This window comes from Ranitomeya imitator, chromosome 2 (assembly GCF_032444005.1).
Source record: "Ranitomeya imitator isolate aRanImi1 chromosome 2, aRanImi1.pri, whole genome shotgun sequence".
Lineage (NCBI taxonomy): Eukaryota > Metazoa > Chordata > Amphibia > Anura > Dendrobatidae > Ranitomeya > Ranitomeya imitator.
The window spans coordinates 448133779-448155762 of record NC_091283.1 but is presented as its reverse complement, the minus strand read 5'-3'; the positions used below and the strand labels follow the sequence as shown (position 1 = coordinate 448155762).

General features: G+C 45.4%; 1 protein-coding gene across 1 annotated transcript in view; it reads right to left on the bottom strand.

Moving 5' to 3' along the window:
* Positions 1-21984, bottom strand: part of RAD21L1 (RAD21 cohesin complex component like 1) — a 106015-nt gene that overhangs the window by 43750 nt on the left and 40281 nt on the right. The window contains exons 8-9 of the mRNA XM_069751049.1: positions 14487-14600; positions 12303-12532 (exon numbers count right to left, since the gene is read on the bottom strand). Coding sequence (XP_069607150.1) covers positions 12303-12532; positions 14487-14600 — 344 coding nt within the window. The remainder of the gene's footprint in view (positions 1-12302; positions 12533-14486; positions 14601-21984) is intronic.

The following is a 21984-nucleotide window of genomic DNA, read 5'->3' as shown; positions in this document are numbered from 1 at the left end:
CAGTTGCAGATGGTGACTTACAGCTGATGTTCTTTCTGGTGGAATCATTCATTTTTCACGTCTTTTCCATCTGGCCCAGACCAACGTGACAACTTCTTCCAGCCACGACTCGGCTACAGAGAATACAACAAAGACATTTCAAGTCTCATATTTTCAGCACGTCACCATCTATTCCCAACCTGCACAAACTCCTCATCCTGTCGATACCCCAAATACTGAGCCGCTACTGCCTTATGTGTCCCTATTACTGCATCTGCTGTGTGGTTCTCTGTGCCCTCTAAATTCTAAAGCAACCCTCTAGAATATAGTAATGTTGGGTGCAAGTGCCCTAGAAAACAGTGCCCACATTTTGTCCCCTAAAAAGTAATATTGCTCTGTGTGCCGCTTTGACAGTCACAGTAACCCGAGTTCGCCTATAACAATAAAACAATAAGTGCCCACTTTACATTTAATAATGTCCCAAGTCTCCCCCATTTAAAGCTCCCCTCTATGATGCTCTCTTATACAGTCTAATGCCCCCTTACTACATATATACTGACCCCTTAGTATCCCCCAAACTATTTGATAGCTCGAACACTAATCTTCACACTGTATGATGGCCCCCTAGACAGCCTCCATATAGTATAACGCACCAGACAATCCTCAAAATAGTATAATACACTCCCCATAGACCTCCATATAGTATAATGCACTCCCCATAGGCAGACCCTATAGTATAATGCACTTCCAATAGGTAGACTCTATAGTATAATGCACTTCCAATAGGCAGACTCTATAGTATAATGCAGCCCGTAATATAATGCACCCTCGTAGGCAGCCTCTATAGTATAATGTAGCCCCTAATATAATGCACCCCCATATGCAGCCTCTATAGTGTAATGCACCCCCATAGGCAGCCTGCATAGTATATTGAACCCCCATACGTAGCCTGTATAGTATAATGCACACCCATATGCAGCCTGTACAATATATTGCATCCCCATAGGCAGCCTCTGTCTACAGTATAATACACCCCCCATAGGCAGACTCTATAACAGTGGTTCTCAACCTTTCTAATGCCGTGACCCCGCAATACAGTTCCTCATGTTGCGGTGACCCCCAACCCAAAAAATAATTTTGGTGGCTACTTTAAAACTGTAATTTTATTAGTTATGATTCGGAATGTAAATATCTGATATGCATTATGTATTGTATTCTCATTGCTACAAATCAAACATAATAAATAATCACAAAAACAATTACCGTATATACTCGAGGAGGCTGCGGCACCACTATACCAAGACCAATAATATCACACAGGAAGAAACACCACCACACCATGACCAGACCACATAGGGACCAAATAATACTATATACAAGGGACAAATACCGCCTCACCATGACCAGATCACATATTACCACCACTTGGTGACCAAATAGCACATACAAGGGACAAATACCACAACACCATTTCCAGACCACATATTATCACCACATAGTGACTGAATACTACAATACTGATCAGTAATAAAAAAAAAACACAATACTATCACCATAAGTGCCATTATACACAGGAGATCTGTACTTAGTATGCAGTGTCTGTGTAGAGAGGTAATACAGAGATCACTGGTGACATTATACACAGGACCTCTATATAGTATACAGTGTATAGTGTCAGTGTATAGGTAACACTGACTCACCAGTGACGTCTCTAGGTGAAGTCCTTCATCTTTCATCCAGCACAGACCGCCATCATTTCTTCTAGCCAGGACTCGTTTCTGCAGGAAATAACACAGTTATCTCGAGCTCCGCTTGTAGAACACATTACTTAATTTTTAACAACTTCTACATTACACCACGAAGAAAAAAAGGCGATATAGTGTCACTCTGCACAGTAACAGGACCGCCCCCCATTTAAAACAGTATACTCAAAAAATAAAATAAATACATCACTGCAGTAATACTATCCCTTAATTAGCCCCTATGGTAATAATATTCCCCACCCTGGCCCCGTTTATCTCATTCCTGGCTCCAGCCATATGTTCTCGCATCCTGCCCTCATGAGTATCCATTCTACCCCATATGATCTCCCCATCCTGCCCCATCAGTCTCCATCCTGCTCCATGTCTTTCATTCTGCCCCGTGTCTCCAATCATGCCCCGTATCTACATTCTGCCCATGCCTCAAGTCCTGCCCCCAGTGTGTCCAGCAATCTGCCCCAGTGTGTCCAGCAATCTGCCCCAGTGTGTCCAGCAATCTGCCCCAGTGTGTCCAGCATATTACCCCCAGGTTGTCCAGCAATCTGCCCCAGTGTGTCCAGCATATTACCCCCAGTGTGTCCAGCAATCTGCCCCAGTGTGTCCAGCATTGCCCCAGTGTGTCTAGCATTGCCCCAGTGTGTCCAGCATTGTCCCAGTGTGTCCAGCATTGCCCCAGTGTGTCCAGCATTGTCCCAGTGTGTCCAGCATTGCCGCCAGTGTGTCCAGCAATCTGCCCCAGTGTCCAGCATTGCCCCAGCGTGTCCAGAAATCTGCCCCAGTGTCCAGCATTGCCCAGTGTGTCCAGAAATCTGCCCCAGTGTCCAGAAATCTGTCCCAGGGTCTCCAGCATTGCCCCAGTGTGTCCAGCATTGTCCCAGTGTGTCCAGCATTGTCCCAGTGTGTCCAGCATTGCCGCCAGTGTGTCCAGCAATCTGCCCCAGTGTCCAGCATTGCCCCAGCGTGTCCAGCAAATTGCCCCAGTGTCCAGCATTGCCCCAGTGTCCAGAAATCTGCCCCAGTGTCCAGCATTGCCCAGTGTGTCCAGAAATCTGCCCCAGTCTGTCCAGAAATCTGCCCCAGTGTCCAGCATTGCCCCAGTGTCCAGAAATCTGTCCCAGGGTCTCCAGCATTGCCCAGTGTGTCCAGAAATCTGCCCCAGGGTCTCCAGCATTGCCCAGTGTGTCCAGCACTCTGCCCCCAGTGTGCCCAGCAATCTGCCCCAGTGTGTCCAGCATTGCCCCAGTGTGTCCAGCATTGCCCCAGTGTGTCCAGCATTGCCCCAGTGTGTCCAGCATTGCCCCAGTGTGTCCAGCATTGCCGCCAGTGTGTCCAGCAATCTGCCCCTGTGTCCAGCATTGCCCCAGCGTGTCCAGCAATCTGCCCCAGTGTCCAGCATTGCCCCAGTGTCCAGAAATCTGCCCCAGTGTCCAGCATTGCCCAGTGTGGCCAGAAATCTGCCCGTCTGTCCAGAAATCTGCCCCAGTCTGTCCAGAAATCTGCCCCAGTGTCCAGCATTGCCCAGTGTGTCCAGAAATCTGCCCCAGTCTGTCCAGAAATCTGCCCCAGTGTCCAGCATTGCCCAGTGTGTCCAGAAATCTGCCCGTCTGTCCAGAAATCTGCCCCAGTCTGTCCAGAAATCTGCCCCAGTGTCCAGCATTGCCCAGTGTGTCCAGAAATCTGCCCCAGTCTGTCCAGAAATCTGCCCCAGTGTCCAGAAATCTGCCCCAGTCTGTCCAGAAATCTGCCCCAGTGTCCAGCATTGCCCAGTCTGTCCAGAAATCTGCCCCAGTCTGTCCAGAAATCTGCCCCAGTCTGTCCAGAAATCTGCCCCAGGGTCTCCAGCATTGCCCAGTGTGTCCAGCACTCTGCCCCCAGTGTGCCCAGCAATCTGCCCCAGTGTGCCCAGCAATCTGCCCCAGTGTTTCCAGCATTGCCCCAGTGTGTCCAGCATTGCCGCCAGTGTGTCCAGCAATCTGCCCGTGTCCAGCATTGCCCCAGCGTGTCCAGCAATCTGCCCCAGTGTCCAGTATTGCCCCAGTGTCCAGAAATCTGCCCCAGTGTCCAGCATTGCCCAGTGTGTCCAGAAATCTGCCCCAGTCTGTCCAGAAATCTGCCCCAGTGTCCAGCATTGCCCAGTCTGTCCAGAAATCTGCCCCAGTCTGTCCAGAAATCTGCCCCAGTCTGTCCAGAAATCTGCCCCAGGGTCTCCAGCATTGCCCCCAGACAGACATAAAGAAAAAAAAAAAAAAAAAAGTAAAATCCTCACCTCTCCCGTTCCCAGTGCAGGTCCGGTGCAGTCAGCGTCTCTCCGGCTCTGCAACGCTCAGGACAGAGAGGCAGAGCGCGCAGTGATGACGTCATCGCACCCTCTGCCCTGAGACGTCGCAGAGTCAGAGGGCGCTGAAGACGCTGGCTGCAGCTACCGCGCAGCCGCAGGAACCAGGAGAGGTGAATATTAGCGCTGGCACCGGGGGAAGGGGGCGGGCGCCCGAAGACTTAAAGGGCCCACGGTTTTTTTTCTTCTCCTCCTTCTGCAGCGCCGGCCGACCCGCCCCCCGCAGTGTGCCGCCCGGGGCAGCCCGCCCCCCCCGCACCCCCCTTCCTACGCCACTGGGAAGGTGGATGGGGAGGTGAGAGAGGTGGCGACCCCTGTGGTTTGGTCGTTCGACCCCCCTCGGGGTCGCGACCCCCAGGTTGAGAACCGCTGCTCTATAACATAATGCACCCCCCAAAAAAATAAATCCAATACTCACCTCTCTTCCTCCTGCTTCATCCACTGCTCCCGCTCATCTCCTGACAGCGGGCGCCGGATATCATCCACATTCAGGAAAACAATACAAGATCAAGGACTATAGCACCTGCGACACCTCACATATAGTTTATTCCATTAAATGTCCTTGCGGTCTCCTCTACATTGGAGAAACTTCACAATCCATCAGAGATCGCATTAGTAAACATAAATCTACGATTAGATGTAAGAACATGTTACTTCCGTTACCCCATCACTTTATTAACGCAGGACACTCCATACCCCAATTGAAGTTCCAGGTAATTGAACATATCCCACTACCTAGACGAGGGGGGCAATCGTATCCAGACCCTCAAGAGAAGGGAAGCTTTCTGGATACATGAATTGGAAACTATATCCCCCAGGGGACTTAAAAGGGAGTATGACCTATTTTCCTTCATGTGAATATATTCCCCTAGATCTAATTTGATTTACGAGATAATAATATGAATCTGATATGTGATATGAATCAAAAATGTTGTATATACCTGTATTGATACAATGCTTTGTTTTACAGAGTCACCTATATTGAATTGACGTCACGCAAATTCTCACTCCTTGATCCTCCTTCCTCCTGGATTCCCTTCACTACATTAGTCCCATTTCCTTATTTCCCTTATCCCTTTCTTTTTTTCTTTTTCTCTTTACAAGTAATTTGTTTTTTATATTTATTAAAATATCCTTTCACTGGTTAAATACCTCCTTAACACATTACATAGCCATTGAGCTATGTTATCCAAGATGCACAGCGGTGGAACGTCCCACCATACTAATTCTTGTCCCCATGGCAACATACATGATAGTATGGGTCTAGTAGTGACACCCATACCACACAGGGGTGGAACGCTCCACCATACCAGTTCCTGTCCTCCCTGGAACGCACAGAATAATACCGGCACCATCGCTAGGTCACTTCCGGTGACACACTTCCGGTTCGCGGCTGGCGGGCTTGTCCCTCCCCCAACACATATAAACATGTGCGGTTATCACCTGAGTTCACTCCAGAACAAGCGGCGGACACCGCGTTCTATCCGGACACTCACACAGCCTACCCCGGGTAAGAGACATGTATGGAATCTGGTTACTAATTAAGGGGATTTTTACCATATGATTAAATGCATTACAATATGCTTTCCTACACCCAAACAGGGACAAGTCCACTATACGGGTCTGAATACTTAATAAGATTACATGGGGTGTGTACGAGTTTCATCTTTATTATTATCACTATGTATGGCATTTCCTAACACACTCTAAACTTTTATATATAGATTTATCTCTCTGACTGAATAGTATGTGAAGGATATCACTCCACAAGCTACCTTCCGGAGATCTATATAGGATTTTTGCATAATATCCTTATTCATACTACCTTATAGGTCAGTTCCCCCCTTTTCCCTCATTTTTTTGCCCTCTATTTTAACCCCTTTACCCCCAAGGGTGGTTTGCACGTTATGGACCCGGCCAATTTTTACAAGTCTGACCACTGTCCCTTTATGAGGTTATAACTCTGGAACGCTTCAACGGATCCCGGTGATTCTGACATTGTTTTCTCGTGACATATTGTACTTCATGATAGTGGTAAAATTTCTTTGATATTACCTGCGTTTATTTGTGAAAAAAACGGAAATTTGGCGAAAATTTTGAAAATTTCGCAATTTTCCAACTTTGAATTTTTATGCAATTAAATCACAGAGATATGTCACACAAAATACTTAATAAATAACATTTCCCACATGTCTACTTAACATCAGCACAATTTTGGAACCAAAATTTTTTTTTGTTAGGGAGTTATAAGGGTTAAAAGTTGACCAGCAATTTCTCATTTTTACAACACCACATCTCATTTGAAGTCATTGTGAGGGGTCTATATGATAGCAAATACCCAAGTGTGACACCATTCTAAAAACTGCACCCCTCAAGGTGCTCAAAACCACATTCAAGAAGTTTATTAACCCTTCAGGTGTTTCACAGGAATTTTTGGAATGTTTAAATAAAAATGAACATTTAACTTTCTTTCACAAAAAAATTACTTCAGCTCCGATTTGTTTTATTTTACCAAGGGTAAAAGGAGAAAATGGACCCCAAACGTTGTTGTACAATTTGTCCTGAGTACGCAGATACCCCACATGTGGGGGTAAACCATTGTTTGGGCGCATGACAGAGCTCGGAAGCGAAGGAGCGCCATTTGACTTTTCAATGCAAAATTGACTGGAATTGAGATGGGATGCCATGTTGCGTTTGGAGAGCCACTGATGTGCCTAAACATTGAAATCCCCCCCACAAGTGACACCATTTTGGAAAGTAGATACCCTAAGGAACTTATCTAGAGGTGTGGTGAGCACTTTGACCAACCAAGTGCTTCACAGAAGTTTATAATGCAGATCTGTAAAAATAAAAAATTGTTTTTTTTTTTTTCACAAAAATTATCTTTTCGCCCCCAATTTTTTATTTTCCCAAGGGTAAGAGAAGAAATTGGACCCCAAAAGTTGTTGTACAATTTGTCCTGAGTACGCTGATACCCCATATGTGGGAGTAAACCAGTTTACACTTCACTTCCTCAAGAACCACGGTGGCAATCCTAGTAACACCTCAATTTTTGGCCTGCAGAAAATCTTCTGTAATGAAAGAGGTGGTGACCGAAGTAGACTCCGCCTCCAACATGAAGCCCGTTGGATCTTTCGCCTTAATTCCATGGCGCCTTCTGGATTAAATTAAGAACTATTATATACAGGATTCTTGGGTTGACTTTTTATGGCTCTGTTCTTCCGCGACTTCAATTATAGGTGTTTCTTGATCCCTGGACCTTGCTCCATTGTTGCGGTGGTTTTTTTTTATTTATCCAGGGAGCAAATGTCCCTTTTTTTGGGGACATCTCTAGACCTCTGACTTCTCCCAAGGCAAGATTTTTTTTGGGGGGGCACAATATTTTGTCATCTTTGGTGCCGTTTTTTCTCTCAGTGTTGGACTTTGCACTATCTGGGAAGCGTCGTATCGCCTAGACTTTAGAATCTAGATCAATGTGCTATGGTTCCCTTCCTTTGGGCCTTCATTATGGAACATCTTTGGACTATACATGTGGTTTCAAGAATGGATAGTGTGTACCTATTTATTACATAAATATGTATATACGAAATTTAACTACCAAAACTTTTTTGTAGGTTATGTATACCTTCATGTAGGTTTCTGAAGATACTCTGCCTTAAGGCTTATATATATATATATATGTTTATCTGCTCTTATTTTTAGATTTATTTCTTTATAATCTTTACCCTTTCGGGGTCTCGGATTACCCCTTTATATATATATATATATATATATATATGTTCTGTGGGTATAATTAATGTACATATTTTGTCATTCATATGTTTGTTATGGTTACATTCAACAGCCACACGTATTCTCTAACAATCATGCAGTTTGTCCTTAGGTTTCTATTCATATGGAGTTCGCTTTTATTCTATGTGTCCAGATCTGTAGCGCCACCCTTTCCCCATTCACCTACTTTGTCCAGCCCTATTTCCGGTTGTGTGGCCGCAAACTGCGCCAGCTCCCCTCTCTCTGCTGCAGTACTATTCTCGGCGGTCCTTCTTTCCCCGTCCACGCAAGTGTATTCACTTGCTGGATTCTCCTTTGCATTTGCGCATGCGCTGTCCTCCCTGGCTGACTTCCGGTCCTTTGCTATGGACGCAGCACACCGGTAATCATTTTTCTTTCATTATACTTAGCATATAAAGCGGATACTTACCCATGGGTATCTACTCTCCCTGACGAAGCTGCTCTTTAGCAGCGATACGCGTGGGATCTTCCCACACCCTACATCTCTGCCCTGATGTGCCCGGGTTACTTCTGGACCTGCGCCTTTGCTGCTTTCATTCATAAGCACCTTATATACTTCCTCCTGCTTTCCCCGAGATCCACACTTCCACGCCGGCTATGTGACCGGGTTCCAGGTTGTATTCACTTTATTACCTGGTTTGTTTGAGTTCTCCTTTCCATCTTTAGTGGTTTTCAGGGTATACTTGCAGGTTCGCACACTGCGATATTTATTTTGTTTGCAGTCCTCCTCTCACCCTTATAGGGCCATCGGTTCATCTTATATACATACACGCCACATGCCTTTTCTTGGTCATTATTTATGACACATATAGGGACGCCTACAGTGTATCTTGTGCAGGGCTTGGTCTGGTTATTTTTGTAGCAATATTTATGTTGGTTTATTTTGCATTATTTGATAAACCTTGTTAGCACCTTGTCCATTGTCACAACACATGTAGCGTGTTTATTGCAGATTTTGCATCCTTTGTATAGGCTGTTAGATGGGGGTGTTGTGCATGTTTTTGGCATAGTTTTTAATTGATTTTATATTTGTATTGTGTCCTTGCTTGTAGAAAAATTTATTCTATATTTTGTCATATATTTGGTAGCAGGTGTGCACGTTTATATGCATTGGCTCTTTTTTCCTTTGGTCATATTTGCTCTCTCCATGCTTAATGTAGCACCCTGTCATTTTATTATATATTGATTCATATTCAAGTGGTGCACCCGCCACCACCCTTATTTTCAGTTGTAAACCACTGTTTGGGCGCATGTGAGAGCTCGGAAGGGAAGGAGCGCCGTTTGACTTTTCAATGCAAAATTGACTGGAATTGAGATGGGACGCCATGTTGCGTTTGGAGAGCCACTGATGTGCCTAAACATTGAAACCCCCCACAAGTGACACCATTTTGGAAAGTAGACCCCCTAAGGAACTTATCTAGATGTGTGGTGAGCACTTTGACCCACCAAGGGCTTCACAGAAGTTTATAATGCAGAGCCGTAAAAATAAAACAAAATTTTTTTCCCACAAAAATTATTTTTTAGCCCCCAGTTTTGTATTTTCCCGAGGGTAACAGGAGAAATTGGATCCCGAAAGTAGTTGTCCAATTAGTCCTGAGTACGCTGATACCACATATGTGGGGGAAACCACCGTTTGGGCACATGGGAGGGCTCGGAAGGGAAGGAGCGCCATTTGGAATGCAGACTTAGGTGGAATGGTCTGCAGGCGTCACATTGCGTTTGCAGAGCCCCTAATGTACCCAAACAGTAGAAACCCCCCACAAGTGACCCCATATTGGAAACTAGACCCCACAAGGAACTTATCTAGATATGTTGTGAGAACTTTGAACCCCCAAGTGTTTCACTACAGTTTATAACGCAGAGCCGCGCAAATAAAAAATATTTTTTTCCCACAAAAAATAATTTTTTAGCCCCCAGTTTTGTATTTTCCCAAGGGCAACAGGAGAAATTGGACCCCAAAAGTTGTTGTCCAATTTGTCCTGAGTATGCTGATACCCCATATGTTGGGGTAAACCCCTGTTTGGGCACACGGGAGAGCTCGGAAGGGAAGGAGAACTGTTTTACTTTTTCAACGCAGAATTGGCTGGAATTGAGATCGGACGACATGTCGCGTTTGGAGAGCCCCTGATGTGCCTAACCAGTGGAAACCCCCCAATTATAACTGAAAGCCTAATCCAAACACACCCCTAACCCTAATCCCAATGGTAACCCTAACCACACCTCTAACCCAGACACACCCCTAACCCTAATCCCAACCGTAAATGTAATCCAAACCCTAACCCTAACTTTAGCCCCAACCCTAACCTTAACTTTAGCCCCAACCCTAACTGTAGCATTAACCCTAGCCCCAACCCTAACCCCAACCCTAATGGGAAAATGGAAATAAATACATTTTTTTAATTTTTCCCTACCTAAGGGGGTGATGAAGGGGGGTTTGATTTACTTTTATAGCAGGTTATTTAGCGGATTTTTATGATTGGCAGCCGTCACACACTGAAAGACGCTTTTTATTGCAAAAATTTTTTTCTTGCGTTACCACATTTTGAGAGCTATAATTTTTCCATATTTTGGTCCACAGAGTCATGTGAGGTTTTGGTTTTTGCGGGACGAGTTGACGTTTTTATTGGTAACATTTTCTGGCATGTGACATTTTTTGATCGCTTTTTATTCCGATTTTTGTGAGGCAGAATGACCAAAAAACAGCTATTCATGAATTTCTTTTGGGGGGAGGCGTTTATACCGTTCCGCGTTTGGTAAAATTGATAAAGCAGTTTTATTCTTTGGGTCAGTACGATTACAGCGATACCTCATTTATATCATTTTTTATGTTTTGGCGCTTTTATACGATAAAAACTATTTTATAGAAAAAATAATTATTTTTGCATCGCTTTATTCTCAGGACTATAACTTTTTTATTTTTTTGCTGATGCTGTATGGCGGCTCGTTTTTTGCGGGACAAGATTACGCTTTCAGCGGTACCATGGTTATTTATATCTGTCTTTTTGATCGTGTGTTATTCCACTTTTTGTTCGGCGGTATGATAATAAAGCGTTGTTTTTTGCCTCGTTTTTTTTTTCCCCTACGGTGTTTACTGAAGGGGTTAACTAGTGGGACAGTTTTATAGGTTGGGTCGTTACGGACGCGGCGATACTAAATATGTGTACTTTTATTGTTTGTTTTTTTATTTAGATAAAGAAATGTATTTATGGGAATAACATTTTTTTTCATTATTTAGGATTTTTTTTTTGTATTTATTTTATTATTTTTTTTACACGTGTGGAAATTTTTTTTGTTAAACTTTTTTACTTTGTCCCAGGGGAAGGGGGGACATCACAGATCGGTGATCTGACAATTTGCACAGCACTCTGTCAGATCACCGATCTGACTTACAGCGCTGCAGTCTTACCAAGCGCTTGCTCTGAGCAGGCACCTCCCTCCCTGCAGGACCCGGATACCGCGGCCATCTTGGATCCGGGCCTGGAGCAGGGAGGGAGGTAAGGAGACCCTCGCAGCAACGCGATCACATCGCGTTGCTGCGGGGGTCTCAGGGAAGTCCGCAGGGAGCCCCCTCCCTGTGCCATGCTTCCCTGTATTGCCGGCACACCGCGATCATGTTTGATCGCGGTGTGCCGGGGGGGGTTAATGTGCCGGGGGCGATCCGTGACCACTCCTGGCACATAGCGCCGGATGTCAGCTGCGATAGGCAGCTGACACCCGGCCGCGATCGGCCACGCTCCCCCCGTGACCGTGGCCGATCGCGCTGGACGTACTATTCCGTCCTTGGGAAGTAGGGCTCACCCCACATGGACGGAATAGGACGTCCAATGGCAGAAAGGGGTTAATACATACCTCACAAAATCTCTTATCCTTACAATGGCATATTATCATTCTCATCAGGATCCAAAGTAGGACCTTTTCTCGATTAGAGCCACACATATACGTTCTTTCATAAGCAGCAAGGTATGATCTATTTATTTCAGTACTCTTTCTTTTTTTCACTTTTTCCTTTACCCATCCCTCACTTTAAGTGCACAATGTATTTGTATTAGTTTCATTACTTTATGTCACTATGTATCATGGACATTGATTATATATTAAATTCATTGCAGCATACTGAAGAAGGTCATTTCATTGACCGAAACGTCTGTACAAGTGGCTGCTAAAATAAAATATTTTCAGCAAACAAGGGACGGAATCATAGACTTTTTTTAATTATTGACAATCCACCTGAACCATGTAGAGGTCAATTCCTATATATGCCTGTTTTTGCAGTGTGGGAGAAAAATGGGGAACCTGGAAGAATTTGGCACAAACACAAGGGAACAGGCAATCTTCATGCAGATGCTCCACTAATTTTGACCAGATTTGAACATAGGACCATAGTGGGAGCAATGATAAATAATAAAAAACTAAAGTTAGGAGTGGAAGCTGCTTACCAGTAACAAGTCAGTGTTGATTATGGGCTGACTGGGGTGAGACAGCAGCCACTGCATGCCTCCCATCTGCTTCCAATCCATGAGATGCTGAGTTGGGGGAGCAACTTCCAAAGTTGTGACTGTGTCAGATGTATCCTTCAACTGCTCCTGCATGCGAATGCTTGGGATCTCCTTTAAGTCATCCACCATTAACTTGCGCTTCCTTTTCCTCCGTTTCTTCTTTTCTAATACTTAAACATGAAGTAGCCGCTTTAGAAAGCATTTGGCCTAATTTAGTTTCTTAATTTACTGCATTACTGAAAAAATCAGATGAGCATTTGATCGCTATGAATAGTGTGATTTCAAGTAAAATGTGTGGTCAGGTAAATTATATTTTTCCTGTCACAGCTGTGCAAACATGATTGTTTACATTTCATATAGTCTTATTACTCCAAAGCCATGTTCACATGCTGATCATTTGGTCAGTATTTTCCATTAGTATTTGTAAGCCAAAACCAGGAGTGGGTGATAAATACGGAAGTGGTGACGTTTTTCTATTATATTTTTCCTCTGATTGTTCCACTCCTGGTTTTCCACTCCTGGTTTTAGCTTACACGTACTGAAGTAGAAAACTCACCAAATACTGAACTTGTGAATGTAGCCTTATAATGTCTAGTACAGAGATTATGGTAGAAATTTAGTAATGGGCTTCACATGCCAGCTCTAAGTGTGGATAACTACACTGTGCCAAATATAAATCACATTTCAATGAGTTTGGAGCAACTCTAGCTTCAGAATAAATCTATGCCTACATAGATGCACCACAATTTATGCTAAAATGTTGAATAAATTAGGGTAAATCTGTTGACACAAGAGATTTGCCTTCGCTAGCTTAGGCTACTTTCACACTTGCGTCGTTTGCTGTCCGTCGCAATGCGTCATTTTGGGAAAAAACGCATCCTGCAAATGTGCTCGCAGAATGCGTTTTTTTCCCATAGACTTGTATTGCCGACGGATCGCGACGTATGGCCATACGTCGCGTCCGTCGTGCACTGGATGCGTCGTGTTTTGGCGGACCGTCGTCACGAAAAAACTTTCAATGTAATGTTTTTTCGTACGTTGGATCCACCATTTCCTACAGCGCATGCGCTGCCGTAACTACGCCTCCTCCTCCCCGGGACTTAGAATGGGCAGCGGATGCGTTGAAAAACTGCATCCGCTGCCCACGTTGTGCCGAATCTGCACAACGTCCGTCGCATCGACGCTTTGCGACGGCCACGTACCGACGCAAGTGTGAAAGTAGCCTTAGCCGCAACAATTTGTACCTACCACTACTAAGAAAACACAAAAAGTTAGTTTTCTTATGTAAATGTTCATTTGCCACAAAATTTGTGATTTTTTTTTCCACACCAATAATCTGGCATATATTGGAGAATAAATTCCCACCTATGGGGGAATTTACGATGACTGGTGTTTTATGTGAAGCCCACTGGAGTAAGTGCCCCAAATTAATTAAGAGGCAGTCACTTCTCTATAAATTACCCATATCTTGGGCCACAACCTGTAATTCCATGGTCAAACACAGACAGAGGAGGGTCTCTGTGCAAAAACCGTATATCGGCTTTTGGAGTTCAAGAATACAGAAGTTTTTGCATGGGTGGAAGCTAGATGTGGCTCCCTTACCTCTTGAGTTCCTGTGTGGCACCAATTGGTATGGCTGAAATTAAAGCCCCCTATACACATTAGACTAATGTCTGATGAAATCACCAGTATCCAATTTATTGTTGGGAGGAATAGAAATCTGGCAGGTCAGATTTCAGACTGCCGATTGTTTTGTATCTCAGAGATGAGTCGGTGATGGCACTCTCATAGAGAGCGATCGGCCAGACTAGCACTGCTGTGAATGGAATCAGTCCAAGATGATTGCTGGTCGACAGCTATCTTATGTGTATGGCGGCCTTTACACAATGATTTACATTAATTTTTATCGTAAATTATTGTATATCTGTCAGGCTGTGGTTTGCCTCTTACCCACTTTTTAGAAAATTGGAGAGAGCGGTTGAAAATTTCATCCTCCAGAAAACGTAATAAAATGTTTCCTCATGTGTTTATTATTCATGGTCGATTTCAGAATGTACTTCTTCATGGATAGTAAACGATGGTAGACATGACAGCTTATGCGTTTTTATTCACACTAATCTGTACCTGAATCATCGACAGGCTCTAGGACAAAGCCAATTTCTTCATTAGAGATCAGGGTCGTGGTGTTTGCAGCTGCAGCATCTTCTAGTGGTGATTCATGGGTTTCATCCAAATAATCTGCATGAAGACGATAATTAACCATATTTTTTTCTACAGAGCAACAACAGACCTGAGATAGTTATTGGTCTGTGAATATGAAGGAATATAAGGACCGGAATGGAGCGCTGTCACATAGGAGTTATTCCAGTTCACTGATGTGTTCTTTGAGACTATTGCTTTAATTGCATAAAATGTAAAAAATAGAATTAGACTTACCGGTAATTCGATTTCTAGGAACATTCCACGACAGCATAGGAGGATGTCTCCATTCCCTAATGGGGGACAGGAAGCACAAAGAGGTTAAAAGGCCCCTCCTACCTCCGAATTGCCAGTGACTTATAACGGATACCATAGCACTAACTACCTTAATAAAGCCAGGATAAATCCAATGGGAGGGAAATAGCGCTGTCGTGGAAGGTTCCTAGAAACCAAATTACCGGTAAGTCTAATTCTATTTTCTCTAGTCACCTTCCACGACAGCATAGGAGGAGTACCAACCAATTCTGCACTAGGGGGGACAATAGCCTGGAGAACTTCCCGGCCAAAGACTAGATACCGATTGGGCAACAAGTCCAATCTATAGTGTTTGGTAAATGCATGTGGTGAAGACCAAGTCACGGCCCTGCAGATCTGCTCGATGGAGGCGCCCGCTCGTTCAGCCCATGAAGTTGACGTAGATCTCGTAGAGTGAGCTCTCATTCCAATTGGCGGTGTTAAATTTTGGGCTAGATAAGATTCTTGTATAGCCCTCTTAATCCAGCTAGAGATGGTGCTTTTTGCCACCTTCTTCCCTTTTTTCTGACCGGACATATGGATAAACAGCTTTTGGTCAATTCTGAAAGAGTTAGTCTGTTCAAGGTAGTGTATGATGATACGTCTAACATCATGAGTATGGAATTCCTCTTCCTTAGAGTTTGCCGGATTCTGACAGAAGGAGAGGAGGATAATATTTTAAGATCGGCGAAAATCAGACACCACTTTAGGTAGAAAAAAAAAAGGATCCAGACGGAGGGTTATGGAGTCGTCTGTTATTGTCAAGTAGGGTTCTTTTACTGAAAGGGATTGAAGCTCCCCTACGCGTCTTGCAGTGGTTATTGCTACTAGAAAGGCAGCTTTGTGCGACAAATTGAGGAGAGCAAACGGACAGGGGATCAAACGGTGCTTGAGTGAGACCCCTTAGGACCAGGTTTAGATCCCAAGAGGGAACAACGGGTTGTTTCTCAAGTTGCAACCTGAGAGCTGATACCATAAATCTTCTGATCCAACGATGATTGGCCAGCTCCTGATCGAAAACAGCACTGAGAGCAGAGACTTGAACTTTCAATGTGCTAGGTTTAAGCCCTAACTCTAATCCGCGCTGAAGAAAATCTAGTATTTTTTTAATATTTGGATGGAGAGGATCAGGAGTACTAGGAAGACAAAAGGTGGAGAAGGTTTTCCACACCTTACTCTAGATTGCATTCGTAACAGGTTTCCTGGATCTTTGTAAGGTAAAAATCACTGCATCCGATAGTCCCCCTGCATTTAGGACCTGGGTTTTAGCAACCAGGCTGCTAGGTTCCATTTCCGGGGGTTGCAATGTTGAAAAGACCCTTGGTCAGCTTCCCGCACTGACTGTGAGTGCCGGCCGGCCGTAAAGCACAGCGGTGACATCACCGCTCTGCTTTACGGCCGGCCGGCGCTGACACGGTGCAGGGAAGCTGACGCCGGGGGACAGACACCGGAATGCAAGTATGTACTGTTTGTTTTTTTTTACATTTACAATGGTAACCAGGGTAAACATCGGGTTACTAAGCGCGGCCCTGCGCTTAGTAACCCGATGTTTACTCTGGTTACCAGGGGACTTCGGCATCGTTGGTCGCTGGAGAGCTGTCTGTGACAGCTCTTCAGCAACCACACAGCGACGAAACAGTGACGCTGCAGCGATCGACATCGTTGCCTATATCGCTGCAGCGTCGCTTAATGTGACGGTACCTTTAGTCTCTGAATGGCCTTGACGAACCTCACTATCCATGGATGGGAGGCTAGCTGGAAGTCATAGAAGGAACTGAGGGCTGAGATCTGTCCCTTCAGTGTACTAGGCCTAAAGGTACCGTCACACTTAGCGACGCTGCAGCGATACCGACAACGATCCGGATCGCTGCAGCGTCGCTGTTTGGTCGCTGGAGAGCTGTCACACAGACAGCTCTCCAGCGACCAACGATCCCGAGGTCCCCGGTAACCAGGGTAAACATCGGGTAACTAAGCGCAGGGCCGCGCTTAGTAACCCGATGTTTACCCTGGTTACCAGCGTAAAAAAACAAACAGTACATACTTACATTCAGCTGTCTGTCCCTTGCCGTCTGGTTCCTGCACTGACTGCTGGCCGTAAAGTGAAAGTGAAAGCACAGCACAGCGGTGAGTCATACAGCGGTGACTCACCGCTGTGGCTGTGCTCTGCTTTCACTTTACGGCCAGCAGTCAGTGCAGGAACCAGACGGCAAGGGACAGACAGCTGAATGTAAGTATGTACTGTTTGTTTTTTTACGCTCGTAACCAGGGTAAACATCGGGTTACTAAGCGCGGCCCTGCGCTTAGTTACCCGATGTTTACCCTGGTTACCAGTGAAGACATCGCTGAATCGGTGTCACACACGCCGATTCAGCGATGTCTACGGGGAGTCCAGCGACGAAATAAAGTTCTGGACTTTCTTCCCCGACCAGCGATCTCCCAGCAGGGGCCTGATCGCTGCTGCCTGTCACACTGGACGATATCGCTAGCGAGGACGCTGCAACGTCACGGATCGCTAGCGATATCGTCTAGTGTGACAGTACCTTTAGTCCTTTATTAAACCCCGACTGGAGAATGTCTAGAATTTTTGGAATATTTGGACCGTGAGAGACCGATACGGGAACTGTACTCTGAGAGCAGAATTTTTTCCATATCTTTCTGTATATGGCAGTAGTTACCGGTTTTCTACTGTTTTGAATAGTAGCAATGACTGGCTCCGAGAGGCCTTTTGATCTTAGGATCTCTTTTTCAGGATCCACGCTGTTAACTGTAGTAGGCCCGGGCACAATACCGAAAACAAGAACCTTCACAAAGAGACCAAAAAATAAAAAATGTATATAAACTTTATTAAGACTAGCATTAATTGTTTAATTGTATGTTTTTATGTATACTATGGGCATTGATGATAATATATTTCACGGCTACATCTAACTTGTCATTTTGCTTGACATACTGCATTTTTGTGAGGGTGGTTCTTATGTGGGACCCACTGTGTTTTGCTGTACCAGTGGTCACTGTCCCAGCACTTACATGTTTTTAATGCTAGTCTTAATAAAGTTTATATACATTTTTTATTTTTTGGTCTCTTTGTGAAGGTTCTTGTTTTCGGTATTGTGTTTGGTCTCCTTCATGACCACAATAGGGATATTATTTGGTGTTTTCTGTAGTAGGCCCGGGTCCTGATGGACTAGGGGCCCTTGAGACAAAAGGTCCGGTACTGCTGGTAGATGGATTGGATCCTCCCAGGACATCTTCTTTAGTAGAGGAAACCAGCTCCTTTTGGGCCAGTAAGGGGCTATCAAGATAACTGATGTTTGGCTCTCCTGAATCTTCCTCAATACTCTCGGTATTAGGGCCAATGGAGGAAAAGCGTAAGCCAACTTCATGTCCCAGTTCTGAGCCAGTGCATCTATTCCTGATGGCCTGTCTCCTGGGTTTAGTGAAAAGAATTTTTCTGTCTTTGCGTTCTTCCCTGAGGCGAATAGATCTACTTCCGGGAAGCCCCAACGTTGGGTTATTTGGAGGAAGATTTCCTCATTTAAGGACCATTCTGTGGGACATTTTCTGTCTGCTTAGGAAGTCGGCTACTTGGTTTTTGGTTCCCTTCAGGTGAACTGCCGTTATTGATCTGACTGTCTGTTCTGCCCAGGAGAATATTGTGTCTGATAGGTCCTGTAAGTGACGATGTTTTGAACCTCCTTGGTGAAGTAAAAAGGCAACTGTTGTTGAGTTGTCTGAAAAGACACAGATGTGTTGGTCTTTTAGCTTTCCCTGGAATGTTTTTAAGGCCTCCCAGACTGCCCTTAGTTCTCTGTAATTTGAGGACCTGTTTTGTATTGATGCAGGCCAAGTCCCCTGAGTGTAATTCTCTTCTATGTGGGCTCCCCAGCCACTGTGACTTGCATCTGTAGTGATGCTTACACATGGAGATGTTTTCCAAGGCCTTCCTTTCTCGAGATTTTTTATTATGGTCCACCATGACAGTGAACTTTTTGTATCTAGGGATAATCGTATTTTGTTGTCCAGGGTTACGTCCCTGCCATCCCAAAGTGAGAGGATTTCTTGCTGTAGGGGTCTTGAGTGATATTGGCTCCACTGGACGCTGGAAATGCAAGAGGTCATTAGGCCCAATACCCGCATGGCCTTTCTTACGGATGTTCGCTTCTGCTTCTGTAATTTCTGGATTTCTTTTTTGAATGACTCCTGCTTGTGATGTGGGAGGTACGTGTGTTCCTGGACTGAGTCTAGGATTACCCTGAGAAATGATTTTCTTGTTTTGGGTTTGAGGCTTGACTTTTTGAAGTTTATTAGCCATCCTAGCTTTTCCAGGAGTGAAATCTTTGTTGACAAGTTCTCTTCCATCTGTTGTGGAGAGTCTGCTATGAGTAGGATGTCATCCAGATAAGGAACGGTGAGTATCCCTTTTTCTCTCAAGAACGCCATCACTTCTGCCATGAGTTTGGTGAATACTCTGGGGGCAGACGAGATGCCGAATGGCAGACCTGTGAACTGATAGTGTAGAATTTGACCCTGGTCTTTTATGGCGAATCTGAGATACTGTTGGTGTGAGGCGAAGATGGGAACCTGGTAATAGGCACTCTTTAGATCTAATGTGCTCATTACTGATCCTTTCTGGATCAGAGGTATTGCAGATTTTAGGGATTCCATTTTCATTCGCTTGTAAGCAACTGACCGATTTAAAGGTTTCAGGTTTATAATCGTACGGAATTCTCTGCTTGTTTTTTTTAATGGAGAATAGACTCGAATAGTGTCCTCTGAACCTCTGGGCATGGGGTACCGGAATGATGGCTTTTATCTGGATAAGTTCTTGAATATCCTTTAGAAGTCTCTGCTGAACCGACAAAGACTGGGTCTGAGTTAGGCAAAATCTTTTGGGAGGCGTTTGGCTGAACTCTATTTTGTACCCTCGTTCTATCAAACTTAGGATCCATGGGTTCTGAGTGATGTTTTGCCAACCCTGTAGGAAGTACTGAAGCCTTCCACCCACTAAGTTGGCGTCATTGTTTATTAGTTTTTGATTTTTGATCCTGAAAGGTACCCCTGCCTCTACCACCTTTCGGGTAGCTCCATCTTCCGCCCTTCCCTTTCCCTCTATAGTATTGCCTGAAATGGAATTGAGTGCTACGAAAGGACGGCGTGTTTTTAGTTTTTTCTTCAGGAAAACCCTTTTTCTTATCCGCTGCTTTTTCAAGCAATTCGTCCAATACTGGACCGAAGACATGAAGGCCAGAGAAGGGTATTGAACACAGTTTGTTTTTCGACTGTGTATCACCGGACCATGACCTGAGCCATAGAGCTCTTCTTGCTGCATTAGACAAAGCATTGTTTCTTGCAGCAAACCGCACTGACTCTGCCGAAGCATCGGCCATAAAGTCTGTTGCTATCCTCAGGAGTGGTAAAGACTTCAGGATCTCATCTCTGGGAGTTTTATTGTTAATCTGGGTCAACTGAGGTGGCCGCAATATTGGTCTTCATGATAGCGGCTGAAGCTTCCCATGCCATTTTGAGGAGGTCTTCAGATCTTTTGTCCATGGGATCTTTGAGACCCGAGGAATCCTCAAATGGGATGGCGGTCTTTTTTGAGACCTTGGCTACAGGTATATCCACTTTAGGAACGGATTCCCAGATTTTGGTCTCCTCTGGATCAAAGGGCAAACGATATTTGAAATCTCTTGGGACTATCAGTTTTTTCCCTACATCACCCCATTCTTCCAAGATCATTTCTTGAATATGGCGATTCACGGGAAAAACTCTGCTTCTACGAGCTCTAAGCTCCCCAAACATCTCGTCTTGGACCGTAAGGGGTTCCGTGGCCGCCTCTACCCTCATGGTATTTCTGACGGCCTGTAGTAATGTCTCTGTGTGCTCAGAAGAAAATAGATATCTCTTCTTTTCCTCTGGGAGGATATTTGAAGAGCATTCTCCCTCCATGGAATCGGATGCGGGGTAAGCTGAAAGCTCCCCTTCTTCCGAACTAAGATCCTGTTCCCACCTAGGTCTCTTAGGGCGGAGGTATTCGACTGGCATCAGCGCTGACACTGGACTGTACTTCCTCTCTGATCATAGTTTTTATACTATCTAGAAGGGAAGTCTGTTCTCCTTTAAGCAGTCCTGCCATACACTTATCACACACTTTCTTCCTATGCCCCTCTGGTAGCCTATTGGAGCATAGAGGGCATTTACTCGTCTTGCACTTTTGGCGCTTGGATGCCTCCTTATCCTGCAATAGATACGGAGAAGCCCTATAGCTTGTGTTGTAAATGTGATATAATCCCCCTATGTATAACTTACATGATCAGGGGCGAGCTCTGAGGACAGGATCTCTGGACGATCTGCACCCTCCATCTCTCTAGGATCAGTGTGCAGTCAGATGTTTGTGATTAAATAGGATCTCTCACCTGTCTTCAAACCATCTGATTTGTTCTCCTTCCAAGCTCAGCTGCCGGTTATCACTGCGGGTCTCTGTAACGCCCACTGCTGCTGGGCGGGAAATTCAAACTTCAGCTGTACGATACAGCCCGAAGCCGACTTCTGGCGTCTCCGAGCTGCCCAGGAACGCCACCGGAAGTCAGCGCCATAGGCGATTCAGCGTCCCCGCAGCGGCGCGCTCGCTGGTGCCGGTGACACGGCGCGCCCCAGTGACGCGGCACGCCCCGATGACGCGGCGCACCTCAATGACGTGGCGCGCCTCAATGACGCGGCGCAACCCAATGACGCGCGCGCCTCAATGACGCGGCGCGCCCCGATGACGCTGCACGCTCACCTACCCGCAGGGCCAACCCGGCGCGCTCTGGCGCGTGTTGGCAGGATCACCGCCGATACCGGGTGCAGCAAAGGGTGCAGAGCCCTCTGAAGAGGGATGCACCGAAGTCGGGAGCACAGCTCAACTAGCGCTGAGGGACCTCCAGCGGTATCAGCGCTATCGTGCAGAGTCCTGCTCCGCCTGCTCAGAGCCCTCGGGAGAGGGATGAGGCGTCTCTGGGAGCCCTGCTCGACCGGCTACATGGAATCCTCAGCACCGTAAGCCGTGCCAACACTCCTCTGCGTCTGTCCCTGATAGGGACAGGAAAAACACTGAGGGGTGGAGGTGGGGAGGGGCTATTTAACCTCT